The sequence below is a fragment of the Neolamprologus multifasciatus genome, chromosome 8, assembly GCF_963576455.1.
Source record: "Neolamprologus multifasciatus chromosome 8, fNeoMul1.2, whole genome shotgun sequence".
Classification (NCBI taxonomy): Eukaryota; Metazoa; Chordata; class Actinopteri; order Cichliformes; family Cichlidae; genus Neolamprologus; species Neolamprologus multifasciatus.
Genome location: NC_140446.1, coordinates 15,404,959 through 15,431,785, shown reverse-complemented (window position 1 = coordinate 15,431,785; position 26,827 = coordinate 15,404,959). Strand labels below are relative to the sequence as shown.

The 26,827-nt window shown below is 40.0% G+C and overlaps 1 protein-coding gene across 1 annotated transcript in view; it reads right to left on the bottom strand.

Annotated features, from left to right (window-relative positions):
* lrp2b (low density lipoprotein receptor-related protein 2b) overlaps positions 1 to 26,365 on the bottom strand; it is a 43,221-nt gene extending 16,856 nt beyond the window's left edge. Inside the window, exons 1-55 of the mRNA XM_085170748.1 lie at positions 26,144 to 26,365; positions 24,520 to 24,630; positions 24,215 to 24,337; positions 23,580 to 23,696; positions 23,376 to 23,486; positions 21,788 to 21,904; positions 21,562 to 21,678; positions 21,163 to 21,306; positions 20,586 to 20,702; positions 20,212 to 20,340; positions 19,808 to 19,977; positions 19,483 to 19,706; positions 19,011 to 19,217; positions 18,721 to 18,923; positions 18,287 to 18,427; positions 17,795 to 18,004; positions 17,472 to 17,664; positions 17,050 to 17,175; positions 16,795 to 16,925; positions 16,123 to 16,260; positions 15,628 to 15,906; positions 15,296 to 15,535; positions 15,055 to 15,177; positions 14,737 to 14,853; positions 14,230 to 14,607; positions 13,793 to 14,041; positions 13,490 to 13,698; positions 13,198 to 13,382; positions 12,818 to 13,046; positions 12,374 to 12,551; positions 11,618 to 11,746; positions 11,273 to 11,439; positions 10,880 to 11,023; positions 10,220 to 10,329; positions 9,560 to 9,737; positions 9,256 to 9,469; positions 8,229 to 8,465; positions 7,918 to 8,109; positions 7,355 to 7,827; positions 6,432 to 6,879; positions 6,175 to 6,340; positions 5,892 to 6,050; positions 5,510 to 5,799; positions 5,174 to 5,377; positions 4,808 to 5,050; positions 4,366 to 4,491; positions 4,149 to 4,268; positions 3,815 to 3,946; positions 3,472 to 3,673; positions 3,073 to 3,368; positions 1,513 to 2,029; positions 1,026 to 1,181; positions 667 to 837; positions 310 to 533; positions 43 to 220 (exon numbers count right to left, since the gene is read on the bottom strand). Coding sequence (XP_085026874.1) covers positions 43 to 220; positions 310 to 533; positions 667 to 837; positions 1,026 to 1,181; positions 1,513 to 2,029; positions 3,073 to 3,368; positions 3,472 to 3,673; positions 3,815 to 3,946; positions 4,149 to 4,268; positions 4,366 to 4,491; positions 4,808 to 5,050; positions 5,174 to 5,377; positions 5,510 to 5,799; positions 5,892 to 6,050; positions 6,175 to 6,340; positions 6,432 to 6,879; positions 7,355 to 7,827; positions 7,918 to 8,109; positions 8,229 to 8,465; positions 9,256 to 9,469; positions 9,560 to 9,737; positions 10,220 to 10,329; positions 10,880 to 11,023; positions 11,273 to 11,439; positions 11,618 to 11,746; positions 12,374 to 12,551; positions 12,818 to 13,046; positions 13,198 to 13,382; positions 13,490 to 13,698; positions 13,793 to 14,041; positions 14,230 to 14,607; positions 14,737 to 14,853; positions 15,055 to 15,177; positions 15,296 to 15,535; positions 15,628 to 15,906; positions 16,123 to 16,260; positions 16,795 to 16,925; positions 17,050 to 17,175; positions 17,472 to 17,664; positions 17,795 to 18,004; positions 18,287 to 18,427; positions 18,721 to 18,923; positions 19,011 to 19,217; positions 19,483 to 19,706; positions 19,808 to 19,977; positions 20,212 to 20,340; positions 20,586 to 20,702; positions 21,163 to 21,306; positions 21,562 to 21,678; positions 21,788 to 21,904; positions 23,376 to 23,486; positions 23,580 to 23,696; positions 24,215 to 24,337; positions 24,520 to 24,630; positions 26,144 to 26,210 — 10,559 coding nt within the window. The 5' untranslated portion in view covers positions 26,211 to 26,365. The remainder of the gene's footprint in view (positions 1 to 42; positions 221 to 309; positions 534 to 666; positions 838 to 1,025; positions 1,182 to 1,512; positions 2,030 to 3,072; positions 3,369 to 3,471; positions 3,674 to 3,814; positions 3,947 to 4,148; positions 4,269 to 4,365; positions 4,492 to 4,807; positions 5,051 to 5,173; positions 5,378 to 5,509; positions 5,800 to 5,891; positions 6,051 to 6,174; positions 6,341 to 6,431; positions 6,880 to 7,354; positions 7,828 to 7,917; positions 8,110 to 8,228; positions 8,466 to 9,255; positions 9,470 to 9,559; positions 9,738 to 10,219; positions 10,330 to 10,879; positions 11,024 to 11,272; positions 11,440 to 11,617; positions 11,747 to 12,373; positions 12,552 to 12,817; positions 13,047 to 13,197; positions 13,383 to 13,489; positions 13,699 to 13,792; positions 14,042 to 14,229; positions 14,608 to 14,736; positions 14,854 to 15,054; positions 15,178 to 15,295; positions 15,536 to 15,627; positions 15,907 to 16,122; positions 16,261 to 16,794; positions 16,926 to 17,049; positions 17,176 to 17,471; positions 17,665 to 17,794; positions 18,005 to 18,286; positions 18,428 to 18,720; positions 18,924 to 19,010; positions 19,218 to 19,482; positions 19,707 to 19,807; positions 19,978 to 20,211; positions 20,341 to 20,585; positions 20,703 to 21,162; positions 21,307 to 21,561; positions 21,679 to 21,787; positions 21,905 to 23,375; positions 23,487 to 23,579; positions 23,697 to 24,214; positions 24,338 to 24,519; positions 24,631 to 26,143) is intronic.
* Positions 26,366 to 26,827: the final 462 nt, after the last annotated feature.

The window sequence follows — 26,827 nt, the reverse complement described above, 5'->3', positions numbered from 1 at the left end:
TAAGCAGTACAGTAAAGTATCATGACTTTCTGTCAAACTAACTTCTCATTGTCCCCACAGCGGAACTGGGTGCTGGAGCAGTCAGCAACACACTGGATCTTAAATCCAAGAGCCACACCAATGAAGTGATCGGGACACTCGCAGGTAGCTCGCTGCCCTCCAGGCGCGATCAGACACAGATGACTGCAGGTCAGGTAATGGGACGAGCAAGGGTTCTCACCTGGGGAATAAGACGATTAAATATAAATTATCTTCTGCCGTCTATTGTGATGCCGGGAATATAATAGCACACAGTTGTCATATACTTACCTCGAGGCTGCCTGTAGGGATGGTAGACGTGAATGTCATAGAGGCGATGGGTGTTGTTGCCCATAACTGTACGCTCCTCGCCAGTATACTTATGAGCTTTTTCCACAGTATGCGTGTTCCAGTCTGTCCAGTAGACCCAGTCCTCAAATAGAGAAACAGCAAATACATGGGGAAGCGAGCCAGCGATGGCCCGGTGCCGATTCTGGCCGTCCATGTCTGCAAAGCTAAGATGCACAGAATAGGGAGGTTTATACACAATGTGATTAATTCACATGTAGAAACATAAAGAGAAATCAATGTTTAGATAATTCAGTGCAACACAGAATAAACGTTCTGTGGGATACTTCATGAACTCACTCCAAAAAGTTAAGGTGGGAATCAGCAAAGAAGATCTTGTTGTTGGTGTAGTCTATAGTTAGAGCATTAGGCCACTCCAGCTTGGTTGTGATAATTGCACTGACATTTGTTCCATCCATGCCAGCTCTGCCGATATATGCTGCATCACCCCAGTCGGTCCAGTACAGCCATCTGGGCAAAAGAGGGCAGGAATGAAGGAATGAGGGATGAGGAAAAGTCGAAGCAAAGGAATGGGAACAACTAAAAACCGGGAGGCAGAAACAACTGCACACGTTTGGTTTTAGAGTCAATCATAGATTTTCTCTGTGTGTGTGTGTGTGTGTGTGTGTGTGTGTGTGTGTGTGTGTGTGTGTGAATACCCATATTTAGGGTTGACAGCCACAGCACGAGGTCTGGTGATAACGTAGGTGTGATTTCTATCTGTAAAGTGTCCCGACAGCAGTTTCTTCTGGTAGCGCCCATCCAGCTCCATCACATGAACTGAGCCGTAATACCTGTCCACCCAGTACAACTTCCTGCAGGAGACAGAAAGGAGAAAAATTTAATAGATATATAAATTAAAAAGATGTTGTTGTTTGTGAAACACATAGATGCAAAGTTAATAAAAATTACCCCATTCATATTCTCTATTTCTTTATTTTGTATATGGAAGTGTGCGTGTGTGTGTTTACTCAGGATGTATTTTGTGCTCTGAGAGCGATTTGCTAGTTATAAAAAATTAAATATAGTACACGTACACGTGTAAACAATTGTTTTCCAATTGTGTGAATCACTTCTTGTTACTTAATAACCTAAATACTTATATTAACAGATTATTATCTATTAGGTTTCTCCTGTTTTACAAACCTGCCAACCCAGTCCAGCGCCAGGCCTTCAGCTCCTCCTATATTGTTGCTCACCAGCGTCTCCCTGTCGCTCCCATCGAAGCGCATCCTCTCAATCTTTCCTGCCCCTACATCCAGCCAGTACAACCTCTTCTCATAGTGATCAAATTCTAATGCCACCACATTTGTCAGGCCCTGCAGGACTATGCTCAACTGTAACCCGTCAGTGGTCAAATTGCGGATGTAGTAGCGATTGGTATACAAGAGGTATGGGTTGATGCCGCTGTTCTGACGGCAGGTGCGTCCATCCGGTTCGCGGATGTACCCTGGGGCGCATTTGCAGTGGTATGAGCCAAAACTGTTCTCGCAGATCTGGCTGCAGACGGCAGGTGTGCTGACACACTCGTCGAGGTCCTCGCAGGCTTTGCCATCTGGCATGAGCTGGTAGCCTGGGTTGCAGGAACAGTAATAACCGGTGAGGGTGTCAGTGCAGATTTGGGCGCACTTGTGGACTGCTGGGTTGAGACACTCATTAATTCCTAAAGAGAATAAAGAAAAAGTGAGAATCTGAGCAAAGTCAGAATATGGATGAGGTTTTAAGACCTGCAGCAAAAATACAGTTAACAAGAGCACTCAAAGAGCACAACTCTCCATGAAGGGCAAGAGCTATACTAAAACTCTGATGGTTTATCATAGTGAAATTGTATAATTTTGTATTGAAACAAGAATGTTTTAAAAGAGCTCAAACAATGACAGTGCTTATGTTTTCCACTGACTAATATATTGCTTTAAAATGTGGTCATTATCCAATGGAATCTCACATGGGCCTTTTTCCTCATTTGTGTCACCCTGACCTTTGACTCATGACTTTAAAGTATTGCGTACTAAAATTGTGTCTTTTATTATCTTTGCCCACATGATTGGAGGTGACTGACTGAAACCTTTGGTTTCTATAAATTGTAAAAAAAAAAAAAAAAAAAAAATTAAATTTAAATTGAATTTTGGTGCAAACATTGAAGGTCAAGATTGGCCTGCTTAGCCAACCCAGGTACTCATGTCTCCCAAGGCCTTCTATATTGTTGTCAAGTTTAAGGACAATTCATAAAACATTTTCACAGATATTCATATTTGACGTGACCTCTGATTTTCACCAAAATTAAATCATCCTGAGCTGTTTTTTGTGTCTACTGTCACAAAATCTGAAAATGTGTATCTTGAAAACTGTGGATGTTGGCCTGCTAACAAACAAACAGACAAACAGACAAATACGTCTCATTACATACTCCATCTTTTCAGAATAAATCATCAGTATTTATAATATGTAGCACAAAGAAACCTGTATAAATATACATATATTTATAAAAGCAAACATTTTCATAAAATATGAAAGCACATAGGCTTGGTCTGATTGACGAATATACTTTTTGTGACACCTTATCTTTCTTCATTATATATATTTTAACCATATGCATGTGAAGATTTGTGCAACCAAAGTTTATTTTAGATGCTGTGTGAAAAGAAATACAGTTCATAAATTCTATCAAAAATGTCCCACAGTTTCCCATATTTGTTTGCCTCTTACCGCAGCCTTTTTCATCACTGTCGTCCTGACAGTCCTTCTGTCCGTTGCACACCTTATTGGAATCGATGCACTCTCCTGACTTGCACATGTACTGTTGAGGAGAGCAGGTGGGCTGAGGCGTGAGGCACAAGCTGTCCGCCTCGTCCGAACCATCCAAACAGTCGTTCTGCCCGTCGCAGATGTAGAAAGAGTAGATGCAGGCTCCGTTACTGCAGGTGAACTGGTTGCTGCTGCAGGTATCATACGTACAGCGCAACTCATCGCTGCCGTCTCCGCAGTCATTCACGCGATCACAGCTACAGAAGAGTAGTGATTAATTACTTGCCTGACAAGAGAATTTGTCTCGAGACCAGTAAACGCATCTCTACTTTTATTCAATCACACATGTGCCACACTTACTGGAAGGGGATGAGGATGCAAAGCCCGTTTGCGCAGGCAAACTCATTCATGTGGCAGGTCCGGTTGGGACAGTTCTGGAGCTCATCAGCTGCATTGGCACAGTCTTTCTCCCCATCACACACAAAGCTTAAAGGCACACAGCGTGGATGGCCCGGGTACCAGGTTGGACAGGTGAACTGGTCAGAACTACAGGTTCGTTGGCCTCCAGGTGACAATATGATATTTAAAAGCAAAATTGATGAAAGTGTATGAGAATGCTAACCTGAGATTATATAAACGAATCAAAATATTGAGCAGCCTAACGCTGCACAAATAATGACGACATATCTAACTGGTGTCTCACCACACTCCAGCTCAGGAGCCTCGTCACTGTTGTCCCAGCAGTCATTGTTGCCATCGCACACCAGTGACTCAGGGACGCAGTTTCCATTGGTACAAGTGAAATGGTTTGGACTGCATGTTCTGATTATATCTTCTGCACAGTAGAAAACACAGAATCACATTTTAATGACGATGGAAAGTGTGAACTGAAAGAGAAAAAAAGGGCTGGCTTGCTTCATATAAGTGTGTCTTCCTTAAGCAAAACACGAGTCACTATGGAAACTCACATCAAACCTAAAGTATAAAAGTCTTTGAATTTAAGTTACCTATTAGCTGCACTAATGTTGAGCACTCACCACAAGAGGGAGGTTCATCTGTCCCATCAGTGCAGTCTTTGATGGAGTCACATACCCAAGTCTGAGGGATACACTTTCCTACATCACAACGGAACTGATCAGGAGCACACGTACGCCCCGCTGTAACACACATAAGCGCAAGTTTGCATAGATTTACATCTTTATTGATGTGCAGTTCAAATTAGCTGAAGCTTATACATTCTTTGACTCAGCTCACCACAGAAGAGAGGATTCTCATCACTGTTGTCTCCACAGTTGTTAAAGCCGTCACATAGGTTTCCAGGGTAGATGCAGATGTTGGTGTTGTCACACTTGATCTGGCCATTGGGACATTGACGATCAGCTGGAGAGATGTTGGAAAGACACCAGATCGGATCATTCACCCAAGGCCACTGGCAGCCCTTTGACACTACATATGTAACATTATTTATAACATTATTATTTAGCAATATAGAATCATTTTAGGTGTGAGTACGGGCACAGTATTTGACTTGAAATTGTCCAACTTTAGTTTCTGGGGAGGAACGGATGGAGAAAACAGTGACTTCAATCTCATCTTTTTTTTAAAAATTTTTCTGTGTTTGCAGTAACCATCTCATTGTCTCATCTCATCTCATAATCAAATATTAAGCCCAACAATTAGTCTCGTCATTACTCACGGCAGTTGATTTCGTCGGAGGTAGCGTTGTCCCGACAGTCGTTGTAGCCATCACAGACAAAGCTGGCGCTGATGCAGCGTCCGTTAGCGCAGGTGAACTCAGTAGCAGGGTTACATGTGGGGAAGGGGCAGCCCTGTTCATCACTGTTGTCACCACAGTCGTTTGTGTAGTCACAGGTGTAGCTGAGTGGGACGCAGCGCCCATTGTCGCAGGTGAAGTCTGTGGCTGAGCAGGTGTGGAAGGCTGGGGAAGGGTTAAAAGAAACATGAAGGCTTTTGCAGATGTTGGTATAGCTGTTTGCTTCTTGGCTGGCTAAGTTTGTCTATTTAAATAAGACATTTTGAAAAAAATGTCCGGATTTCTCACCACAAACTCTCTCGAGCTCATCACTTTTATCGTGGCAGTCATTGTAGCCATCACACTTCCAGCGTGCTAAGATACAGTTACCATTGAGACAAGTAAACTGATCTGCCTGACAGCGTTTCCCCGTGTCTTGTATACAGTCTTTGCCATTGTTTGCCAGATACCAGTTCCCCTCATGAGGACACTGGCACTCAGGGCCGACAGGACCTGAAAAACCACAGGTAACACAGATACCTGAGGTAAGATTCCTTGTATATTTGCTGTCTTTTTCCTGTTGTCTATTACACAACTTAAGGTGGGATTTGGTGCCTTTTTGTGCATCAAAAAGCCTGCTCTTACCAGAAACACAGACATGACTGCAGCCACCGTTGAACTGCTGACAGAAGCTGGAGCAAATCTCCTGCTTTGATTCAGTATGAACGTGAATGTCATTTGGTAGGTACTCCAGATTCTGGGCTAGCACTGTAAAGCCAGAGCCATCATTCTTACTAGCCCTAAAGACACCTCTTTCAGTCCAGTCGGTCCAGAAGATATCCTGCTTGTAGACAGTCATACCAAATGGATAGCTGAGCCCTTGCATGATCACTTCTCGATTCTCACCAGTCAGGGTGGACCGCTCAATCTTGTCTCTGTAGAAAGAAATTAAAAAAAGAAAAGAAAATCTGCTACATAATCTGTCTCTCTCCTAATTTTTAATTTATATCAGAATAACTGGACATACCGTGAAACATCGACCCAGTAGAGCATCCTCTCCTCATAGTCTATAGACAGTCCGTTGGGTGATGTCAGACCGGTGCTGATGATGACAGTCCGGAAGCTTCCACCCAGTGTTGCCCTCTCAATCTTAGCTGGAGATCCCCAGTCAGTCCAATATAAGTAACTGGAAAGTGAGAAGCATCAGACAGAGTAATAAGAGGGAGCTCAAAGCTATACTTGATAGCATGTTTAATATCTGAAAGTCATCTTCAATCTTTGGACATTTGAGAATATTAATTTATTTTTACCCATAGCATGGATCAACAACGATGCCTTTGGGCCGGTTTGCAGGGGCTATGATTGACCGGTTACCTCCATCTACTCCGATCGACTGGACATTACGTTTAAAGTTGTCGGTAAAGTAAAGACGCTTGTTTATCCAGTCAAATGCCAAACCCTCTGGATTGTCCAAATCTAAGCAGCATTTAGAGGATTTAAAATTAAATAAAGTCACAAATGAGAAAAATGAAATGATGAATGTGAAGAGTGATAATGCTTAACTCACTTGAGATGATAGTGACAGGGGGGCTGGTGACAGATGTTGTGGTGATGTAGCCAATCCTGCTCCGACCTATCCCGACATACTGCGTGAAGAAAATTCGTTTCTCTCGGAAGTCATAATCCAGGCCCTTTACGCCATTGCCCAAGGTCACAGTTGGATAGGGTAGACTATGATCCGTTGGGTCTAACCTCTGGCTATTTAGCGTGTAGCTTGTGGTGAAAACTAAGAACTCATCCGGTTCATAACCACATGATACTCCATTACCAAGAAGTGTCCCGTGGGCACAAGCACATTTAGGTCCTTGCTTGTCTGGAATGGCAAAGCAGAGCTGCTGGCAGCGTCCGTTGTCTTCGTGGCATGGGTTAAATCCTACCAGGTTCGCAGATGTAGGCTGGACATGTGCGTCAAAGATGGTGACGTCCATCAGCTCATTGAGATTGTCTCGGATTACCTGGTAACACCAAAAGTTGTTATTTCTTTGTCAGATAGCATAGGCATAGCACAAGTGAAGAATGATTGTTAAATGCCTACAACTAATTCCAACTGCTATCACAAAAAGTATGCCAATTTTTTGCTCGTTGTTAGCTCAAACTCTCTCTTACAATACTACAGACAGAAAAACGGTTCTTATGTACCCAAGCTAAATTTGACGAGCACTATTATATTATATTATATTATATTATATTATATTATATTATAGCTTAACTATTAAGCTAGTAAACCAAAAACTGTCCATTTCAATAAGTAAGGAATCCTTTGATTTCTTTTTTTATCTAGAAAAAAAAGTAATCAGATGTATATAATTTCCAGATTCTTAAAAGAGGATTTTCTGTTTACCTGTACTTTATATTATTGTAAGCTATCACTGGAGAGGATGACAGCTAAAACTACAACTGTGTGCTAAATTAGGCAAATTCAATGTTCACCTCTGGCTGGTCGGTATTGGCTGGTTCCTTACTGGCTTGCAAGAGCTTTCCAAGCCTTTTATCCACCCACAGCATGTAGTTTCCTAATATAGCTAGTCCCATTGGAGATGGATACCGGCTCCCATACCGGATAATCTGCCTCTCTGTGCCGTCTATGGCCATGCGTGAGATCATATCAAGAACATCATCTGTCCAGTAGAGGAAGTTATTACTGTAATCAACTGTTAGGCCACGAGGTGACGCTAAGCTCTCTGATGCCAACACTGTGCGGTTTGTCCCATCCAGCAAGGCCCGCTCAATCTTCGGTGTCTGACCAGCATCAGTCCAAAAAAGGTAGCGAAGTTTAGGGCTGACAGCCACATCCCGGGGCTGATCCTCAGAGGACTTAATGAGAATCATTCGGAAGGTCGTGTTGATGGCCATCACCTCCAGGTAGGTTTCGGTTTTATGAGCATTGGTGAAATACAAGTTATCTGAAAAAGTAAATAGAGAAATTCTATATTATTTTTTTTGATGCTAGTGGAGGTGGATGGATAAAATTGCTGGTGGATGTTGCCACCTACTTGCAATCCAGTCAACAGCCAAACCCCGAATGCCTCTTACGCCAACTCCTGAAGGGAGAACTCTGGTGTAATGCCCTCCATCAGTTCTGGCTTTGAAAATACCCTTGTATGTGGAGTAGGTGCTGTTCTCAGTCCAGTACACATAGCCAGATTTAATGTGGGAATCCACCTTATCATGAATGACATATGATGCTGAGAAAAATATCAGAGAGGAACTTGGGTTAATGGAAAGTTGATGATTATAATCTATGCTATATAATATGAAAACAGGTTTGAACTTTATATTTCAAGACAATAAGAAGCCAACATACATCCGCCAACAGGCACCATAGCTTCAGAGTGGTCAGAGCTGTTTACGTGGAAGCCACGGATATATGAGCGGGTGGAGACAACGGCGAAAGATTCATACTCTTGGCAGCTGGAGCCATCTGGAGATGGGTGAAACCCTGTAGTGCAGGCACAGGTTTTCCTATTGTCGGGTTTGGGCAAACAGAGGTGCGGACAGCCGCCGTTGTTGGAGCTGCAGGCATTAGTGGTTCCTGCTGAGTCTGAGGTGGAAAAGACAGGGTGGCGAAGGCCAGCGTTACTGGATGCCCATATTTGACTGGAGAATAAGAATTTATACCAGATCTCCTGACATGAAAAGGGTTTGACTGATATTATACAAGTAATTTTTGTGTTGTGCCGAATCTGTGACTTTCAGCAGGAGAAAATCTTTGATCGTATAAACTAAGTTTGGACTTTTTTTTCTTTTAATTAAACCTGCTTCCCAATATCCTCAAATACTTGTCTTCTTCGTATTCTGCAATCTATCTCAAACACAGAGGTGACGCACCCTTTTTTGTCAGGAGTCCTAGACTTAAACACATCTTAACATAGACAAAGACATAGATGTAGACTTGATTTACACAGTGGGGAAATTCACTCATTCCAGCAGCACAAAGAACAGGAACAAAAAGTGAATTAGACATATATTAGAAAAAGTGAAAAGTGAAAAAAAAAGAGAATAGAAAAAAGGCCAAAATACAGTACTACATACAGATATGTTCAATAAAAAAACCCACAAACATAGACAGTATTGTATATTCTACTATGCACACACAAGTGAAATCTCCCAAAATGAAAGATCATTTACTTTTTGTGAAAAACAAGAAAATGTTATGAGCAAAACACAAAAAACTAGATTCAGAAAACGAAATAAAATTAGCCCTAAATATCATTCCCTCATTCACTGGCTGGTATTAATTGTTATATAATCTAACCAGTCTGCATGAGAACACCAAAAACCCAAAGAACGGACACTTCTGTAGTTATTTGAAAGACACTAGATTCACATACTGTCTCTTGCATGCACTTTGAGACCATGGAGGCCAGACATGCCGCTCCTCATCACCACCATATTGGCGCCAGTGTCCTTGTCCACCCTCTCAATGACCTCATAGTCCAGGTCAGTGTAGTAGAGGTAATTTTGGTAAATAGTCAGCCCCCATGGATGGGACAGACCGCTGACCACTGTCACACGGCTTGCCCCGTCCATAGTGCCACACTCAATCTGGGAAAACAAGAACGAACAGAAAATATTAAAGTGAGTGATCACATTTCTAGTTAAAGTCTACATATTAAACAGGTAACTTGTACTCACCACCCCTGTGCCAGCCACGCCCCAGTACAGTTTCATGGTGGAAATGTCGGCAGTGATGAACCCTATGTTAGCCATGCTGCCTGTGTAGAGGTTCACAAGGTTGCTGCCATCCATGTCAGCGCTGGCGACCTTTGGAGGAACTCCACTGTCTGACCCCTTGTCTGACCAAAATAACTTTCTGTGGATGGAAAGGTTAAACATGACAAGTGATGTGATCTCAGCGAGTCATACCGCCAATTTCTCCTCCCATTCAGTCAAACGTCACACCTATACGCAAGATTTGCTTCTGGTGCCACACTAATGCTGATAGGTAACAGGATGTTAAAGACCAAAAAACTGAGATTTCTTAGATTTTACGCTAAAAAAGTTACATTAGGTTAGTTTCACTAAAATGGAAAAATATTCTAATATCATGAAATAAAAAAATCATGTAGACATTCAGTTAAATGACGTCTTGGACCAAGTTACTGTTTTAATTGGATTATATATGTCACAGGAAGCAAAAGTGAGGGGAATATGTTGCCAACATCTTCTTAATGGTAATGAGGGTGCTGTGTACTGTGTCCCTGGTATATTATGTACATATAATATATACAAACTAAATAGCGCTGATCAAGGTAATTATATGTATTTATTAATTTTTATGAACATGTGATTTACCCTCGGGCTGGATCCAGCACAATTCCAATGGGCTCTCCTACTCCCTCTGGTTTTCCGTTAGAGGTGATAAGGATCTTCCTGTAATGCTCACTTCCATCAACACGGATAACCTAAGTGCGACATTGTATTTTATTTATGTCTACTAAAAAAAAAAATATATAATAATAAATGCAAAAAACCAAAAGGCAAATCATAACCTGCTGGTTAAAACAATAAAGGTTAATTTTAGCACTGAGCAAATGTTCAGCAGTCACTTTATGAAAAATTGAATTTGCAATCAAAAAGATATAAAACCTCTGAGTTAACCATGCATAGCATTTTTAATTGTAGGTTGTTGTAATAATTTGCTAAACTAAACTTCTTCAAGTAACAAAAATTTGAAAATATATCAATTTAATAAATAATAATAATAAAAATAAAATAGTAATATACCACAATAATATCCAACAAAAAAGGAAAAAAAAGGAAATGAGTATATTTGATTTGGGGTATTTTTGGTAATTAATACATCTGTATTTAATCTTTTTTGCCACGGTGTTTTCTGATCTCTTCTAATTCAAGTGTTGTTTACTTGTTTGCAGGTACAAGTGAGCCTAGGCATGACAGCATCTTATCAGTAATTGATAATCAAATGATTCTGTGTTTCACTATAATGCTTACTTCAATGGTTTTGGCAGTGGGATTGGTGTAATACATTATTCGGCCTATCCAGTCAAAAGCCAGACCGGCCGGTGAGCCCATGAAAGCAGCTGGAGCAAACTGAGTTTTGTTTGTTCCGTCAGTTTTCACTCTCCAAATCGAATCCTAGCATCAGAACAAAAAAGTCAATTATTTTAAAATAATTATTCAGAATCTGCAGGTGCTATTGATGTGTACTGATCTCATTTTTCTTCTGTTTTAAACATATTAAAATTTAAAATGAAATACAATTTCCTTCCTAATATAATGAATTGACTGTAATAAGACATCTTAGAATCTATGCATGTTTCACACTCAAATCTATTGCATGTTATAAAACTCTTTTCGCCTCTTCAGTTTAAGACCTCCACTCACAGTGCTCTGCACCCAATAGACGAACTGCTCCTGATCATCAAAGTCAATGTCCCGCCCCTGCCTGATGCCAGACACTAGGGTCATTGCATTGTTGGAAGGGTCTGTGGGATCCAGGGGAATGCCAAAAATCACAGTATCCCTAACCACCATTAAGAAGGGAGTCTCATCTAGAAATGAATGGAGAAGAACAAAGAGATGCACAGTTGTAGGAGATATTTTTTTTAGCAAAACATTTACAAAATGAATATTAACTACGAGCAGAAAACTCATTACTGACACTGATTTGTAATCAGCACTGTTAAATTATGTGAATAGTGAGACAGAAAGGTGTAAAACCAAAATTACCTTTAACACAGGTGCGCTTGTCAGCATCCAGCTTCCAACCTGATTGGCAGTGGCAGGTGTAGTACCTGGGTCTCAGTGTTGACAGCAGGCACAGCTGAGTGCACAGGTGTTCGCTGCATGGGTTGATGGCTAAACACAAAAGCACAGAGTCACTTTCAGCCTTGAAATCGGATTCATCAAACTATCACACTGGTAACATTAAAAGAAGAATTTAGTGCGCAAACAGATGACAAATGAAAGGAACAAGCTGAGCCTTCCACGCTCACAGTGAAGGGATCTGGTGCCTCTGGGAGCATTTTGCTGGCATGATTTGGTCCACCTATTTTCTTTAGGGTATCAAAATTGTATCAGAATTGGCCCACCAAAAACTCCAATCTGGACCTACTGGACTGCTTTGGAAAATGTGATGGGAGGACATAAATTTTGGACTGTATTTTCATATGTTTTAGGTTGTTTTTTTTCCTGATAAGGACCTCCTCCATGTCCATTCATACTACCCCAAAGTAACCAAGTAATACACAAACATTTACATGACAGAAAGTTCTTGTTTATTCACTATTTACAATATAAATTTCTACTTTTATAGTGGGTTCACAATAGAAAGGAAAAAATAACATTTTCACACACACACTACAGCATCACTGTAGTGTGTGTGTGAAACTCATGTACTCAGTTATTATAGACATCAACACATTTTAATACACTTCTTAAAGCTACAAGTATCCAAGTAAGATTTGTTTTTTATTTGAAAACTACCTGTGGGTTGTTTGATGGGATGAGCCATCACAATGCCCATGGGCTGGTAGACATTGTTCATGTGAGTAGTGATGTTGCCACCATGGAACTTGTTGGTACTCATCACTTTGCTGGTATAATGTTCTGACCAGTATATGGTGTCTTCAAAGATGGTCATACTATATGGGTGCTGGAGAACCTGGTGTTAGACACACAAAGGATAAAAACTTTTTGTGAACAATGATTATATTTTAAACGTAACACTCATTGTATTTGAATGGTTTATGCCAGTAACCTCCAGTAACAGACATGATAACACCCCTGGCTTTAATGCATGTGTAAGGAGTGACACCAAATTGTCTCAGTTCTCTAAACCGTGTTGAAAAATGATTAAAAGGGTATAAACTTTAAACAAGTAGTAAATATTTCCTCCTTATAATGAAAAACAGGAAAAACTAAACTTACCACATCACTTGCCATAACCTGATATCGGTTGTTTCCATTATAGTCACAGTAGTCAATATATCTGAGATAGGCGTCTGCAAAGTAGACTCTTCGTGTGGTGTAGTCCAGGGCCAAGCCATTGGGCCAGTAGATCTTAGTGCTGACGATGACTCTTCTCATGGTTCCATCCATGCTGGCCTGCTCAATCCTGGGGTTCTGGCCCCAGTCTGACCAGAACATCAGGTTGGTACTGGCATGAATGAGAAAGACAGAGAGGTCAATGATTTATTACTTCTTGAGTAAAAAAGGGTGAAAATGTATTTATAAAGGGCCTTTTGCTTAACTATTAAATTAAATAATGTAATACTAGCATAACATCCATGTAACTTGAGTGTACTTACTGGTTACGGGGGTCCAAAGCCAATCCACGGGGGTTGGTAATATTTTTACTCATGAGGACCTTGCGATAACGACCATCCAGAGTGGAAACCTCAATGTTCTCCATGACAGAGTCTGTCCAATACAGATTCCGACCAACCCAGTCGACAGCAATACTCTCTGTTACCATGAGACCAGACGAGAACACCTAAAACAACAGGGACATATTGAGCACTCACAAAATTAAACCATTCATTTAAATGTTCAGATTATAAAGCAAGATACTCTGTTGTTACATGTGACCATTAGCCTTACCGCTTGTTTGCCAGTGCCATTCTGGTAGGCACTCCATATCTTTTTCTCTCTGGTATCAGCCCAGTAGATTTTGGAAGTGACACTGTCAAAGTCTACAGTCACAATGCTTAAACCGGTGATCACTGGACTCATCAAGGGGGGTCTTATGTTGACTCGGTTGGCAATGATCTGGTTACGTTTGGCAAGCAAAAGTACAGCTGCACTTGGGTCTAAAGATGGAAAAAGAGCTTGTTGGTCACTGAAAGACCTGTAGTATCTTTATACAAGTTACACAGTTCCTGTATTGTGTTGCTTGTTGCTTACTCGTAGCTTTGCAGGTCCGTCCATCTGGCTCTAGGAGGTAACCATCAGAACAGTGGCACCTGAAGCTTCCTCTTTCATTGTAGCACTGCTGGCTGCAGAAACCAGGAACCAGACACTCGTTGATGTCATCGCAGGTCTTTGAGTCATTGAGGAGCTGATATCCTGGTGGACAGGTGCACTCAGCCCCAAATGGGCCTTGAATACAACCGTCGCTGCAGCCCCCGTTGCTGAGTGAACAGTCATCTTCATCTACAGGAGTTAGTAATATAATGTATTAGTAATATAATGCATTTGTGTCTTAAATTCTAGCACATTTGTCTTTTTGTCTTACTTATACCAGTTTTTAAGTAATATAAAGCATTTTAGCTATCCTTAATTTCTTTTCTTTTTATGTCCATTTAGAGATTTAAATGTTATATACAATGCATTTAACTCACTGCAGATAGGTGACTCATCTGCTCCATTGGGACAGTCCCTTTGGCCGTCACACACCTTGTCCTGGTCGATGCACACCTCACTGATCGGACACAGCCACTGTCCGGAGGGGCAGGTAAACGGAGGGGTGGGGCAGTTCAGTTCATCACTCATGTCCCGGCAGTCATTTTCGCCATCACACAACCAACTCATTGGAATGCATATCTTGTTGGCGCATTGGAAGTAGTTGGATCTACAGGTGACAGGTGGGCAGGAGTTGTGTTCATCAGACCCATCCTCGCAATCTGAGTGACCATCACACTCCCACTCATCTGGAACGCAGAAACCGTCACTCTGGCACTGAAACTCATCATCGTGGCAGAGGCCTGGACCTCGGGTGGCTGGAGTTGTCAAAGAAAATAAATAAATAAATAACTAAAACTTCAGTGACTTTCTCTGATAAATTTGAGCAGAGAGTGGAATTCCCAATCTGTAATTATACAAAACATTATTCTGTGCAGGTGACATACGGCAGCCTTGTTCATCAGAATGATCCCTGCAGTCAAACACTCCATCACACCGATAACTTGAATAGACACACTGGTCCCCACTGGCACAGGCAAACTCAAAGGAGGAACAGGAAAACTCTTAAAGCACAAAGGAAACAGAAAACAAAGAAAAGACGAGTAAACTTTTATGGCACAACAGCAAACATATGTTCAATATGCCAACTACAATCAGTGGCTTGCAGCTTTTTGCTGCCATCAAACAAACTGCGTTAAATATACGATGTTGCTCAAAATATCTAAAAAAATTGCTAAAATATGGATGATTTTCCAGATACGGACCACAATCTTTCTCATCAGAGCCATCCAAGCAGTCTTGGTCTCCATCACAAACATAGAAGTTACTGATGCAGCGATGATCAGGACACAAGAAGTAGTTTGGAGGGCATGTGGTGATGGTTGAATCTGATAATCACAAACAGAGCTCATTTATTTATTTATTTTTAAACATGTATGTTAATATGTAATAACATAATAGCTGTAGGTGCAGCAATTCAAGAAGACTTGTGGAATCTGTGCTTACTGCAGTTGTGTTCATCAGAGCCATCCCCACAGTCATTTTCACCGTCGCACACCCATTTTGCAGAGATGCATCTGTTGTTGTTGCAGGTGAAGTAGCCGGATGAACAGCTGGTAGGGACACGAGTGGGACAGTTAATCTCATCTGAGCTGTCTCCGCAGTCGTCCATGCCATCACAGCGCCAACTGGCATAGATGCAATGCTTGTTGTGGCAGGTGAAGGCGTACGGAGAGCAGGTCGCTCCTGATAAAGATAAATGAGGCGATCAGTTGGATTACTTAAAAATATCTTCTTACACTAACTCCTAAGCATGTGCGTTTTTCTTTTTCATTCACCTGAATCTGTGCAGTTGGCCTCATCAGTCTGATCTACGCAGTCAACAATCCCATCACAGCGGAAAGCATTAGGTCTGCAACGACCTTCGTCACACTCGAAAGAGTAGTCCCCGCAGATGTTGTCAAGTGGAGGAACGGAATCGTCCTTGATGCAGTCCCTCTGATTTGACTGAAGTTTCATACCATACGGACAGCCACACACTCGACCAAAGTTGGGAGTTGGAAAACAGAAGTGGCTGCAGTGTCCATTTGGCAGCATGTTACATCGGCTGTTGAAGGCTGTCAGAAAGATCACAGAGAAGAAGTCAGTAGGGTCCTCGATTGCTTTATCACTGCTCATGTGTTGTCTTGACCCAGAATTCCTTCATTGTTCTGCAATACGGAGATCATTTACTTCCTACCGCCACTCAAAACTCCAAAGTCCTGGTCCTACAGCACTAGACTGCACCTCTAAGCATTTTCCAGAATCAAGTGTCTTTCTTTGGATAAACTTACTGCTGTGGAGATCAGCTGTATAGGCCTTGATATTCATGATGCCGGTGATTCCTTGTCTGACCATAATGTTCCCACCACCGTCCCTCTTCCTCATCTCGAATATAGCGCTGGTCCTTGTATCAGACACATACAAGTAGTCTAGAAGATAGATATTGCTGCGTTACAAGCAGTTGTATATGTAACTAAAAGACATTAAATGTTATAAATGTGATTTAGTGGTTGTTACAAGCTGGTAGAGTGGGTCAGCTACCAATCACAAGGTCGGTGGATCAATCAGTCCCTGTATCCTCCAGCTATGTGTCAAAGTATTCTTGAGCAAGAAACTGAAACCTGATTTGTCCCGATGCATCCATTGGAGTGTAAATGCATGTGCACTTGGGCATAGATAAAAGCACTGCTTGATTGTGCATTTGTTTGGGTAAGTGAGACTTGCAGTAGAAAGTACTTTGAATACTAAATTGAGTAGAAAAGTGCTATGTAAGTTCCAGTCTATTTACCAATTCCATATTTTTGGAATTGAGGAATATCAAATAGATGCATACTGTAGAAGCCAGAAGGTAATCAATTAACAATAATAAGGCTAACCTTGGTTTCCTTAAGAGCTTGCTTACGGTGAGTATGGTGTGTTTGTGTTTTGTGCAGTATTCTGAATGAGTGTACAGTTGAATTAACCTGTATAAACTGTCAAAGAGTAGGGCTGAGTGATCTGGCCGATGTTGGTAAATGTCTGTCTGTCACTTCCTTCAATATCAATGTGGCCAATCTGATCAAGAAGGGTATCGACCCAGTACAGCCTGTCATTCCTGTCAAAGAGAAATCCACAAAGAAGAAGTGTAGCCGAGTCATACACTATATACTGTATATTATTCCCTTAAATGGAGCCAAGCGGGTATTCTCATAGCTGACATAGTTGACCACTCTACTTACATATAGTCAACAGAAAGCCCAAATGGCCATCCCAGTGTTGTGTTGACAAGAGGGACAGCATTGCTGCCATCAGTGAAGCCTCTCATTATTACTGCTGGACGATACCAGTCAGACCAGAACAAGTAGCTGTGGAGAAATGTTTGGTGAAGTAATGCAGTAGACTACAGTGAATAATGACAATTGTTATCCTGAATATAAAGGGTGGAGGCCCATGTGATGGCTGTGGTTTAGGAAGTAGTAGTGTAGAGTAGTGAGTATAGTAAAAGTGGTTTGAATAGACAACATTTTTCTGTGATCAGACAAATCAGAATAAAAAATATTCATTACCATTTGTGTTTAATTTCCTTCCTGTCTCTACAAACTAAAACCTGCTCAGGCAAAGTATCTTTCAGGAGTTATTTGTGATAAATCTGATAACTCACCCAGCACTAGGATGCACTGCAATTCCCTTTGGGTTCCCTAATCCCGTCACAATGTCTCGTCTGGACTTGTCTGTGACTCTGAAGGCTACCACTGAGCTGTAGGTGCTTGTGGTCCAAAACAAAACATTTGAGGTCCAGTCATATGCCATGGCATCAACTATTCCCACTCTGTAGCCTGTCAAAATCTGCTGAACTGAGATTGCATGAATATAATAGGTGAGATCGCTTTGATTAAACACTGTAACTATATCAAGTGTTAGGTTATAAAACTCAGCACCCTTAGTGCCACTTTTTTTTTTTTTTTACCCAAGTCAAAAACTCACCACTGCCATTGAGGTTCGACTTATAGATGAGGCCTTTGGACCTGTCGTTGTAGAAAACAGCCCCCTCATTGCCGTCAAACTCCATTGCAGAGCCAGAGAAAGACGCCCCGAGGCCTGTGAGGGGCAGAGTGATGTCCTCCTGCGTAGACAGATTCAGTGGGATTCCCCGCACCGCCAGTGAGGAGGCCACCAGCAAGTAGTCCTTCACCTCTGCACAAAAAAGTAGTGCCAGGGCTTATTAGCATATAAACTTGCTGTTTAAATGATATATATATATATATATATATATATATATATATATATATATATATATATATATAAACCCTTAAAATTCCCAAATTTAGCTTACCAGAAAGGATTGCAATTTTTTAAATTGTCTGCACATTATTATACATTTCATTAACTATTTTTTTTTTTAACCCAGAACAGAAACGTATATAAACACGTGTATAAGAGAAGGGTAAGGTCATTTTACAAATTAGATAAACTTACTGAAGCAGGACCGAAGGTCCGAATGGAGGTCATAACCATGGCGACACTTACAGCGGAAGCCCAAACCACCATTGTCATTGCGGTGACTTAAGACACAAATTTGCTCACAGCCACCATTGTTTCTCCCACAAGGGTTCTTCACTGCATTACAAGACAGATGTCATCATTTTATGACATCACTCAGTGTAGTATGTAGCTCTTATAGATAACAAAGAATTTTCTTTTTGTGATAAGATAAAAAATTTGTTCACAACACAGTTGGTAGATTTTTTTTAGTTGAGTAAGCAGTTCACGATATCTGGAGAAATACATTTTTAATATTGTATTTTTTATAAGTACCATAAATTAAGAGGCATCTTGTTACATTATATTCAAGGGAAAGCAGACATTTTAAAGTTGTTTTCCTCAGACTGAATGTGACTGAATCTCCTTACCCAGAGGCTGCATGAGAGGGTGGGAGACGACAACATGGCCTGGCCGGTTTGCGGCACGATAGAGGAGGGTTGGGTTGCTGCCATTGAAGCGATTTGATCTGATCACACCCATCTTGCTCCAGTCAGTGAAGAATACGTGGTTTTCAAATAAAGCTATTCCAAAAGGATGTGGCGACTGAGTTCCACCATTGAGGACTAATTTTCTATGTGAAACAAGTACGCCTTAGAAAGAACATCAAGGAGGATACAACTGAAGGATGTCAACAATTTATTTCTAATGTAACCTTTACCTGTCCAAACCGCTGTATGTGACAGTTTCCACTGTGTCAAAGTGGCTGTCAGACCAGTAGACCCTCTGGGTGATGATATCAAGGGTAATTCCTGTTGGCATGCCGAGCCTGCTCTTTACCAGCTCGAAACGATTGCTGCCATCCATGAAGGCACGTTCGAGCTTAGACTGCACATTGTTACCACCCATGTCTGTGAAGAACATGTAGCTACAAACCAAAAAAAAAAAATGTAAAAGGATGTTATATGAGTTATATGAGCAAAACTCAGGTGAACTTAAAGACTCTTGGACATCCAATCTTTTACACTCAAATTATCTTTAACTCACAAAATTATGATGTTTATCAAACTTTTTTCCTGACACTGAATTTGTAGATGAAAAAATTGCCAGTAATTCAAAAACTAATGCCCAAACCTAAACTCATATTTCAATCTTTTTGTGATTATAAAACCACGTCATTTATTTAAACTCACCCTACTGTTGGGTCCAGGGCGAGGCCATGAGGAGTCCGCAGGTTTTCAGCCACCAGCGTCACTCGATTTCCTCCATCAAAGTCACACACATCAATGCGCTCCACCCTTGCTTCCAGTACATAAAGTTTGAGGTTGATCCAATCAACTGCAATATTCTGGACGCTGTGAACCGAATTATTCAGAATTGCCTTAATGTCGCCTCCGTAAAAGTTAGTGGAATAAACCTGGCAAAAGAATTTCAAAGTTTTGGATTAATGTTTGTTGTATACAAAAATAACAATAAAACATAATCAAGAACTTCATCAGACATTAAATTCAAACTGACTTTTTTGGTATAAGTATCACTCCAGAAGACTTTGTCATTGTGCCAGCTGTAGGCGACTGCCACTGCTAAACCTTTTCCCTGGGATGGCACCAGAATCCTGACAATGCGCCCATGCAGATCAGCTATCATCACATCACCCCCATTGGTGAAAATTAGCTGTGGCAGCCCAGCTGAAAAACACAAATAACAGACACTAGAAAATGTAACATTTGATAGAATTGCAAACAAAATATGACGAAAAGAATGATATTTGAAGATTGTTGTCACTCAGCTGGACTGTAAACAATAATGTCTTTTTAATTTAATGATTTCAGTCTCATCTTTTAGATGAGATAACAGCAAAATTAAACACTTAAACAGCAAAATTAAACACAGGTACCATGACATGTGCGCACTCTCTGTACCTGACACATTGGCTCTGCAAACATGACCTTGCTCCAAGACGTATCCATCAACACAGCTGCAGTGGTGTGTGCCAGGGCGATCCTCACACAGCTGGTCACAGATGCCCCAGATCTGACAGTCATTATAGTCTGGGCAATAGAATATAATTGGATATATAATGTGAGGGACATTATAGTAAGAGTCTATACAAATGATTTGCAGCTAGAACACACTGAAATTACACAGTTTATGCTTCCTCAAAGCTCTGTGCTTTTTCCAGGACGCAAAACACAAGTTGCTAAAACTGTGTGTGCTGTCGATGTCTGATTCAATTTTTAACACTGCCACACATAGAGACGATGTTTTTAGGGAAAATGCATATAAAAGCACTCACCTACACACAACCGACTGTCATTTGCTACAATGAAGCCATCAGGGCAGTAGCATGCACCACCCTGAGGAGATGGGTGGCAGTAGAACTCACAGCTCAAGGCTGAGCACCTTTCCAGGCCTGTGAGTCAACGTCACACAAATGAACATCATGGACAAATGTAGACAACGGTAAAAGTGTAAAATTAATCCTATTCTAAGAAGCTTGGATGCCAGAATGTTATTGGTATTGTAATAAGCTTTATAGGCCTGAAAATGACCTGCAAAAAGTTAATATTAAACCAAGTGTGTGTTAAGGCAGCGATAAGGAATGCAAAAGTTATGATTATAGTATCTGAGCAGCTGACATCTGGTAAACATTTGTGATTACTCGACACTATAGCCAAAGCCCTTACACCCAAATTTATCAAATCACGGTTCTGAAAACGTGAGACATTCTACACTCGACAAGATCTCGATCACTTTAATTCCTTCAGATTCATCTCATTTGTTGTTGTTTTTTTATTATAAAGGCAGGTATGACATGATATTATCATAAATGGTAGAATTCTTAGTGCGGGACTTGTACACGTCAGGCTTACCGCAGGTTTGCTGTGCAGTGGTGTTGGTCTCATCTGTGCCTCCAGGACAGTCAGGCTTGTCATCACACACGTTTCCCACTGGTATGCACATGGTCGAGCCTGGGCATCCCCACTCACCGGGGTAACAGTCTCGGGAGTTACTATCTGAAAAACATTGAAAGACGTATAATTATGTTGCAAACATTCTTTCATGTTGTTGTGAGGAAAAAATCTTTTTTGATTTGTTATGATGGTATAATTTGAGCTTTAACTCTTGAAGAGTGATTTCAAAACTCAGTGAACCTTCTAATACATCTAATAGTTAAACTAATCTTGACATTTTCATGAACTTTTTAAAAATTCTTTTATTGAAAGTCATAAACAATGTCACATATTAGTAAATCAGTCAAGTTTTCTCACCACATCCTCTCTCATCACTGTAGTCCCCACAGTCGTTGAACTTGTCACACACCCACTGCTGAGGAATGCAACGGCCACTGGCGCAAGTGAACTGGTTGCCACTGCAGCTCTGGTAATCTAGACAACGAGTAAGTTAAATGGCAGCCTGTGCTTATTGAACACAATTTAAAATGTAAAAGAGGCTCATAATTAGCTAGCATGTGTGTTCGGTCTCATTCACCCTTACCACAGTTTTGCTCATCACTGTCATCCCCACAGTCATCCCAGTGGTCACACACAAATGACATCGGGATACAGAAGCCATTTGCACATTGGAACTGGTGGATGGGGCAATGCTGAGTTGCTGAAAATAAAACAGAGACTGGATTTACAGGAGGTCCAGCAATATGTTAATTATTAAAATGAGTTATGACTCACAAAAACTAAAGTAACAAGTGAACAGATCTCAATTTAGGTTCATCAAAATCACGAGGAGTCCAGACTGATAAAGATCCAGAGGTACAAAGGTTGAGACTTTACTGCTCTCTGGCACCATAGACTGCTAAACTATAATAATGCATAGCTGGGCTATCATTGCCTGTAAACCAAATAAAATTAAAATACTTCATAGCCATTATGCAGAATAAAACTGGCTAATTAGGAGTTAAGCATAACTATCAAAATATGAAATAATAAAAATGAACTTTAAAAACTTTTTGTTGCTTTAAAACACAGCAACCATTTTGTGAATATGTTCTTTAAGCAACTGGGATGAAAACATTCTGCAATGTTGCTGCACAACATCATTTCATGCATCATCTTAACACCCCATCCATTAGAGGCCAAACAAATATGGCATCTGGAAATGGCTTTTTGCTATGTTTATACAACAGGAGAACACTAATAAAATTTAGGTAATAGCATATTTTAAAAATATAACTAATAGAAAAAATATAAATATACATAAATTTATTAGAATTTTAGTTAAATTAGACGCAGAAGAGACTACAGAAGCCTATTTCTACTACTGAAGAATTTTTTTGCCATCCATGAGGCCCAACATCAGGTTGGTATCTCAAGTATCTTGAAATTCTGAGTTAAGTATGTCAAAAGTTTGACTTGCTCACAATTAACCTGAAGTTTTGAGATATTTACTGAGTCAAACTTTTGAGAAATGTAACTCAAAATTTTGACTTAGCTGTGCTCTGCACTTTAAGGCATGTAAAGGTAAGATAGGTAAGAAAAGTGTTGAATTTTGAAGTTGCAGACAAGACAATGGAAGCTAGTTTCCACAACTGAAAAATGTTTTTCTCCTGTTGGTGAGTTCAAATTTCAGATTGGTATCTTAAAATTCTGACTCACTAACTCAGAATTTTAAGTTGTCAATCTCAAAAGTTCAAGTTACATATCGCAAAGTTTGGATTGACATAGTAGGTGGAAATCTTGACTTCGGTATGTTGAAAGTCTGACTTGCTCAGACATAACTTGAAATTTTGAGATAAATAACAATTTCTTTTCCTACTTTGGTGGAAAACAAGCTTTCGTACAAAAGAAACAACATTGACATTTCTGTTAACAAAGTGTAGATCTCTACAACGGCTTTTTTAAAGGGCTACGGTTTATTTTCATGTACCAAAATAAGAGTATGATATTGTAAAGGTCTTGATTCAAGCTCAATCATCCAGGTAAGGAAATCCCAGAAAGTGGATTCTCTTCGTCTCGATGTAGCATTTTCACTTTAAAATTTTGTGTACAGTTTATATTTTGGTCTGATATCTTGCAGTAGCTCCAAATGCGAGTTGAAAACAAGAAGAGTAGAAGCGTTATCTACTCACTACAGTTGAATTCATCAGAGCCGTCTCTGCAGTCTTCTCGCCCATTGCAGTGCTGTGAGTTGTTGTAACAGGCCCCGTTGGCACACGTTTTCTCAGGGCATTGTGGATAGTCTGCAAACAACAAGTAGTTCCTCAATTACAATTAGAATACTATCATCTAGTAAAGTAACCATGGCCGGTTACATCTAGATCTAAAACTCTTACTGCAGTTATTCTCATCAGAGTTGTCCACGCAGTCCTTTACGTGGTCACATCTGTACTTGCTGGGGATACACTGGCCCTCCCGACAGGTGAACTGGTTTGGGCTGCAGGTCCGTCCGCCTGAACCAAAAATATGAAGCTAGGCTTGTTTCAAAAATCCACTTTGTGGGAGAATTAGACTTCTAACAAGGAGCGTAATGTGATTATAGAATTACTTCTTGGTTCAATAAGTCTTTGCCACACTGAAAGCCAAACACAGACTTTACAAAAGAAATAGTTCATAATGTAGATTGTCTGTTATAACGGGTTTGTGTAATGAATAAAGCACAGTGTTAACTTTAAATTCATGAATATTGGAAGACCTAAGTTTTAACATTAGATACTTGAAATGCTTAGTGAGGTCAGATAGCTTCTTTTACAGATCATTTAAAGAATCAACTTTTTTTATTTTGTATAGTTTCTGCTCCTTTTGAAATTATGAACAATACCTTTAGAGGCCACCTAGTTTAAGTCTTCATTACTTCATTATAAGTGCACATTTTTTTTGTCTTGTGATTATGACAGTTTTCAGGACAAAAAAAAGTGTTTGTTCATTTCTCTGTTCTTTGACGCCACGTTCAAGCATTCATTCTGCATACCGCAGGTTCTTTGCTCATCTGAGCCGTCGATGCAGTCCTCCTCCCCATCGCAGACAAATCCTGATGGGATGCATTCACCGCTTGTCACACATTTAAATTCCTGTGAGGTGCACGATGGAGGTGCTGCAACAAAAGGAGCAAAACAGTTGTTTAGGATACCAAAGAAATGTAAGTCATACAGTTTATGCTTGGCTTCACATTTCTTCTCTTTGTTTTATTTTTGTTACATTAGCGAGAGCACATGTACCAACATATGTCTGACTTCTTAAAGGGATTTTTTTTCTGTGATTGTTTGCGATGCTTACGACAGTTCAGCTCATCTGAATCATCGGTGCAGTCTTTCGTTCCGTCACACCTCCAGCCTATGTCGATGCATTGTCCATTGTTGCACTGAAACTGATCACTTCCACAACTTCCTGTAAAGAGATAAAATATCTTTCTTTCTTTTTTTAATGACCAGCATGTGTGCTTCACGTGCACAGATTTGGTTAGAAATCGTTTACAAAATATACATATAAAAAATTATATATTATATTTAATTGCTTGAAGTCCACGTTTCTTAAGTAAGATGAACATGTTTTATAGTTTTCTTCACAAATGAGTTACTATGTTTATGAGAGCTACTTCCTCCGTGTGCAGCTTCTGAACTTTAAACATGTGAGTCGGCGTTTTAAACATGACTAATTAACACCTCAGCAGTCCAACTTATGACCCAGGAGATTATGAGACCATCATTTTAAACTCATTATCAAACTTTAATTTAGCACAACGTTAACTGAATTCGTGTACTTAGCAGAAAAGCTGGCTATTTTAATTCTGCTTCGTTTTTTTTAAATGAAATTTGTGTTTAATCATTTAGTTTTGATTGCAGTTTGGTTTTAGTTAAGAATGGGTTTGCTCTATTGTTGTTTAAAAATGTTAACATTTATTAGATCACCCTGGATCACTTCGCTCTTAGACTGAAGGCTTACTTGTTGTTTCCAGAGTATTTAAAAGCAGAATGGGAAGCAGAGCCTTCAGTTTTCAGGCCCCTCTTCTGTGGAACCAGCTTCCTGCTTGGATTTGACAGACAGACACCCTCTCTACTTTCAAGATTACGGTTAAAACTTTCCTGTTTGATAAAGCATATAGTTAAAGCTGGATAAGGTGATTCTCCCTTAGTTGTGCTGCAATAGGTGTAGGCTGCTCGGGGCTTCCCATGATGCATTGTGTGTTTCTTCTTCAGTCACCTTTCTCACTCACTGTGTGTTTACACACCTCTCTGCATTTAACTATTAGTTATTATTAATCTGTGGCTCTCTTTCTCCCCTCACACCAACAGGTTGCAGTAGATGGCCATCCTTCCCTGAGCCTGGTTCTCCCAGAGGTTTCTTCCTGTTAAAAGAGAGTTTTTCTTTTCCACCAACACCAAACCTCTTGCTCATGAGAGGGTGATATGATTTTGCCACATCTCTTCTTTTTTTTCTCTCTTTGTATTAATATGTGGTCTTAAGCTCATGATATAAAGCACCTTGAGGCAACTGTTGTTGTGATTTGGTGATTTATAAATAAATAGGAACTGAAGTTATTAGACTGGATTAAACCAAACTGCTAAAAATTAAAACCAAAAACATACAGTAGTTTCTTGTTTTTTTAAAAAAATATTATTTTAGTTTTGTAAGTACACAACATGTTTTCAGATTTTTAAAAATGTACTTTTTGTTTAAGTTCAGTTAACTGAGATTTTTACATTAAATTATAGCATTTATTTTAGGTAGTGGTTAAAAGTATTAACTTTTTTCAGATTTTAGAACTCAAATCACTTACAGAAATTACACATTTTGGTGAAAAAAATCACTGGTATCACACAGTTTTTCCCCTTTTTATTGTACTACTAGTGAATTACTTACCTAAAAGTGTGCTTTCTTGAAATGAAGAGTGTACACCTACCTTGAACAAGTTTAAATCCCTGGAACAGCAGCAAAAGAATTAGAAGATGAAGACCTTTAAGGTCCATAATTTAAAGCTCTATTTTCTTTTGGAGTGATCTTGTCTTCCTCAGGTCTGGCGTTAGTTTGACAAAGTATGTATGCTCATGTTAAATCTGTGCCCTCACTCTCCCAAACCCAAAAGAGAATGACTTCAGATAGGAGATGTATGGCTCAGACCAATCAAGGAAGGAGTGATCTGAGATGAAGTTATACAGCTTTTTATGGCCAGCTATTTTACATAAACTTCATCTAAGATTAACTTTTAATTGTTGGAATGTTGTCTACGTCAGCAAGAAAAAGTAACTTGTCATATTTGTGTAAGATTATTTAAAAAAAAAAGGTTAACTAAGTTGAAGCATGGATTATTGGTTCCTTTTAAGTAGCTGGAAGTAGTTATTTTTAGTTCTACATAAAACATCAGGAATTTGTACATTTTAAATTTTGTTGGAAATGTAATGACTATGATTGAGGCGTGGTTGATGCTGCCAGGCAGGTTGAAATTAGTATTTCAGAAACTGCTGATCTACTGGGATTTTTTTTTTTTTTTTACAAAGCCCTAAAAAACAGAAAATATCCAGTGAGCAGCAGTTCTCTGAGTCAGAATGTCTTACTGATGTCAGAGGAGAATGACCAGACTGCTTTG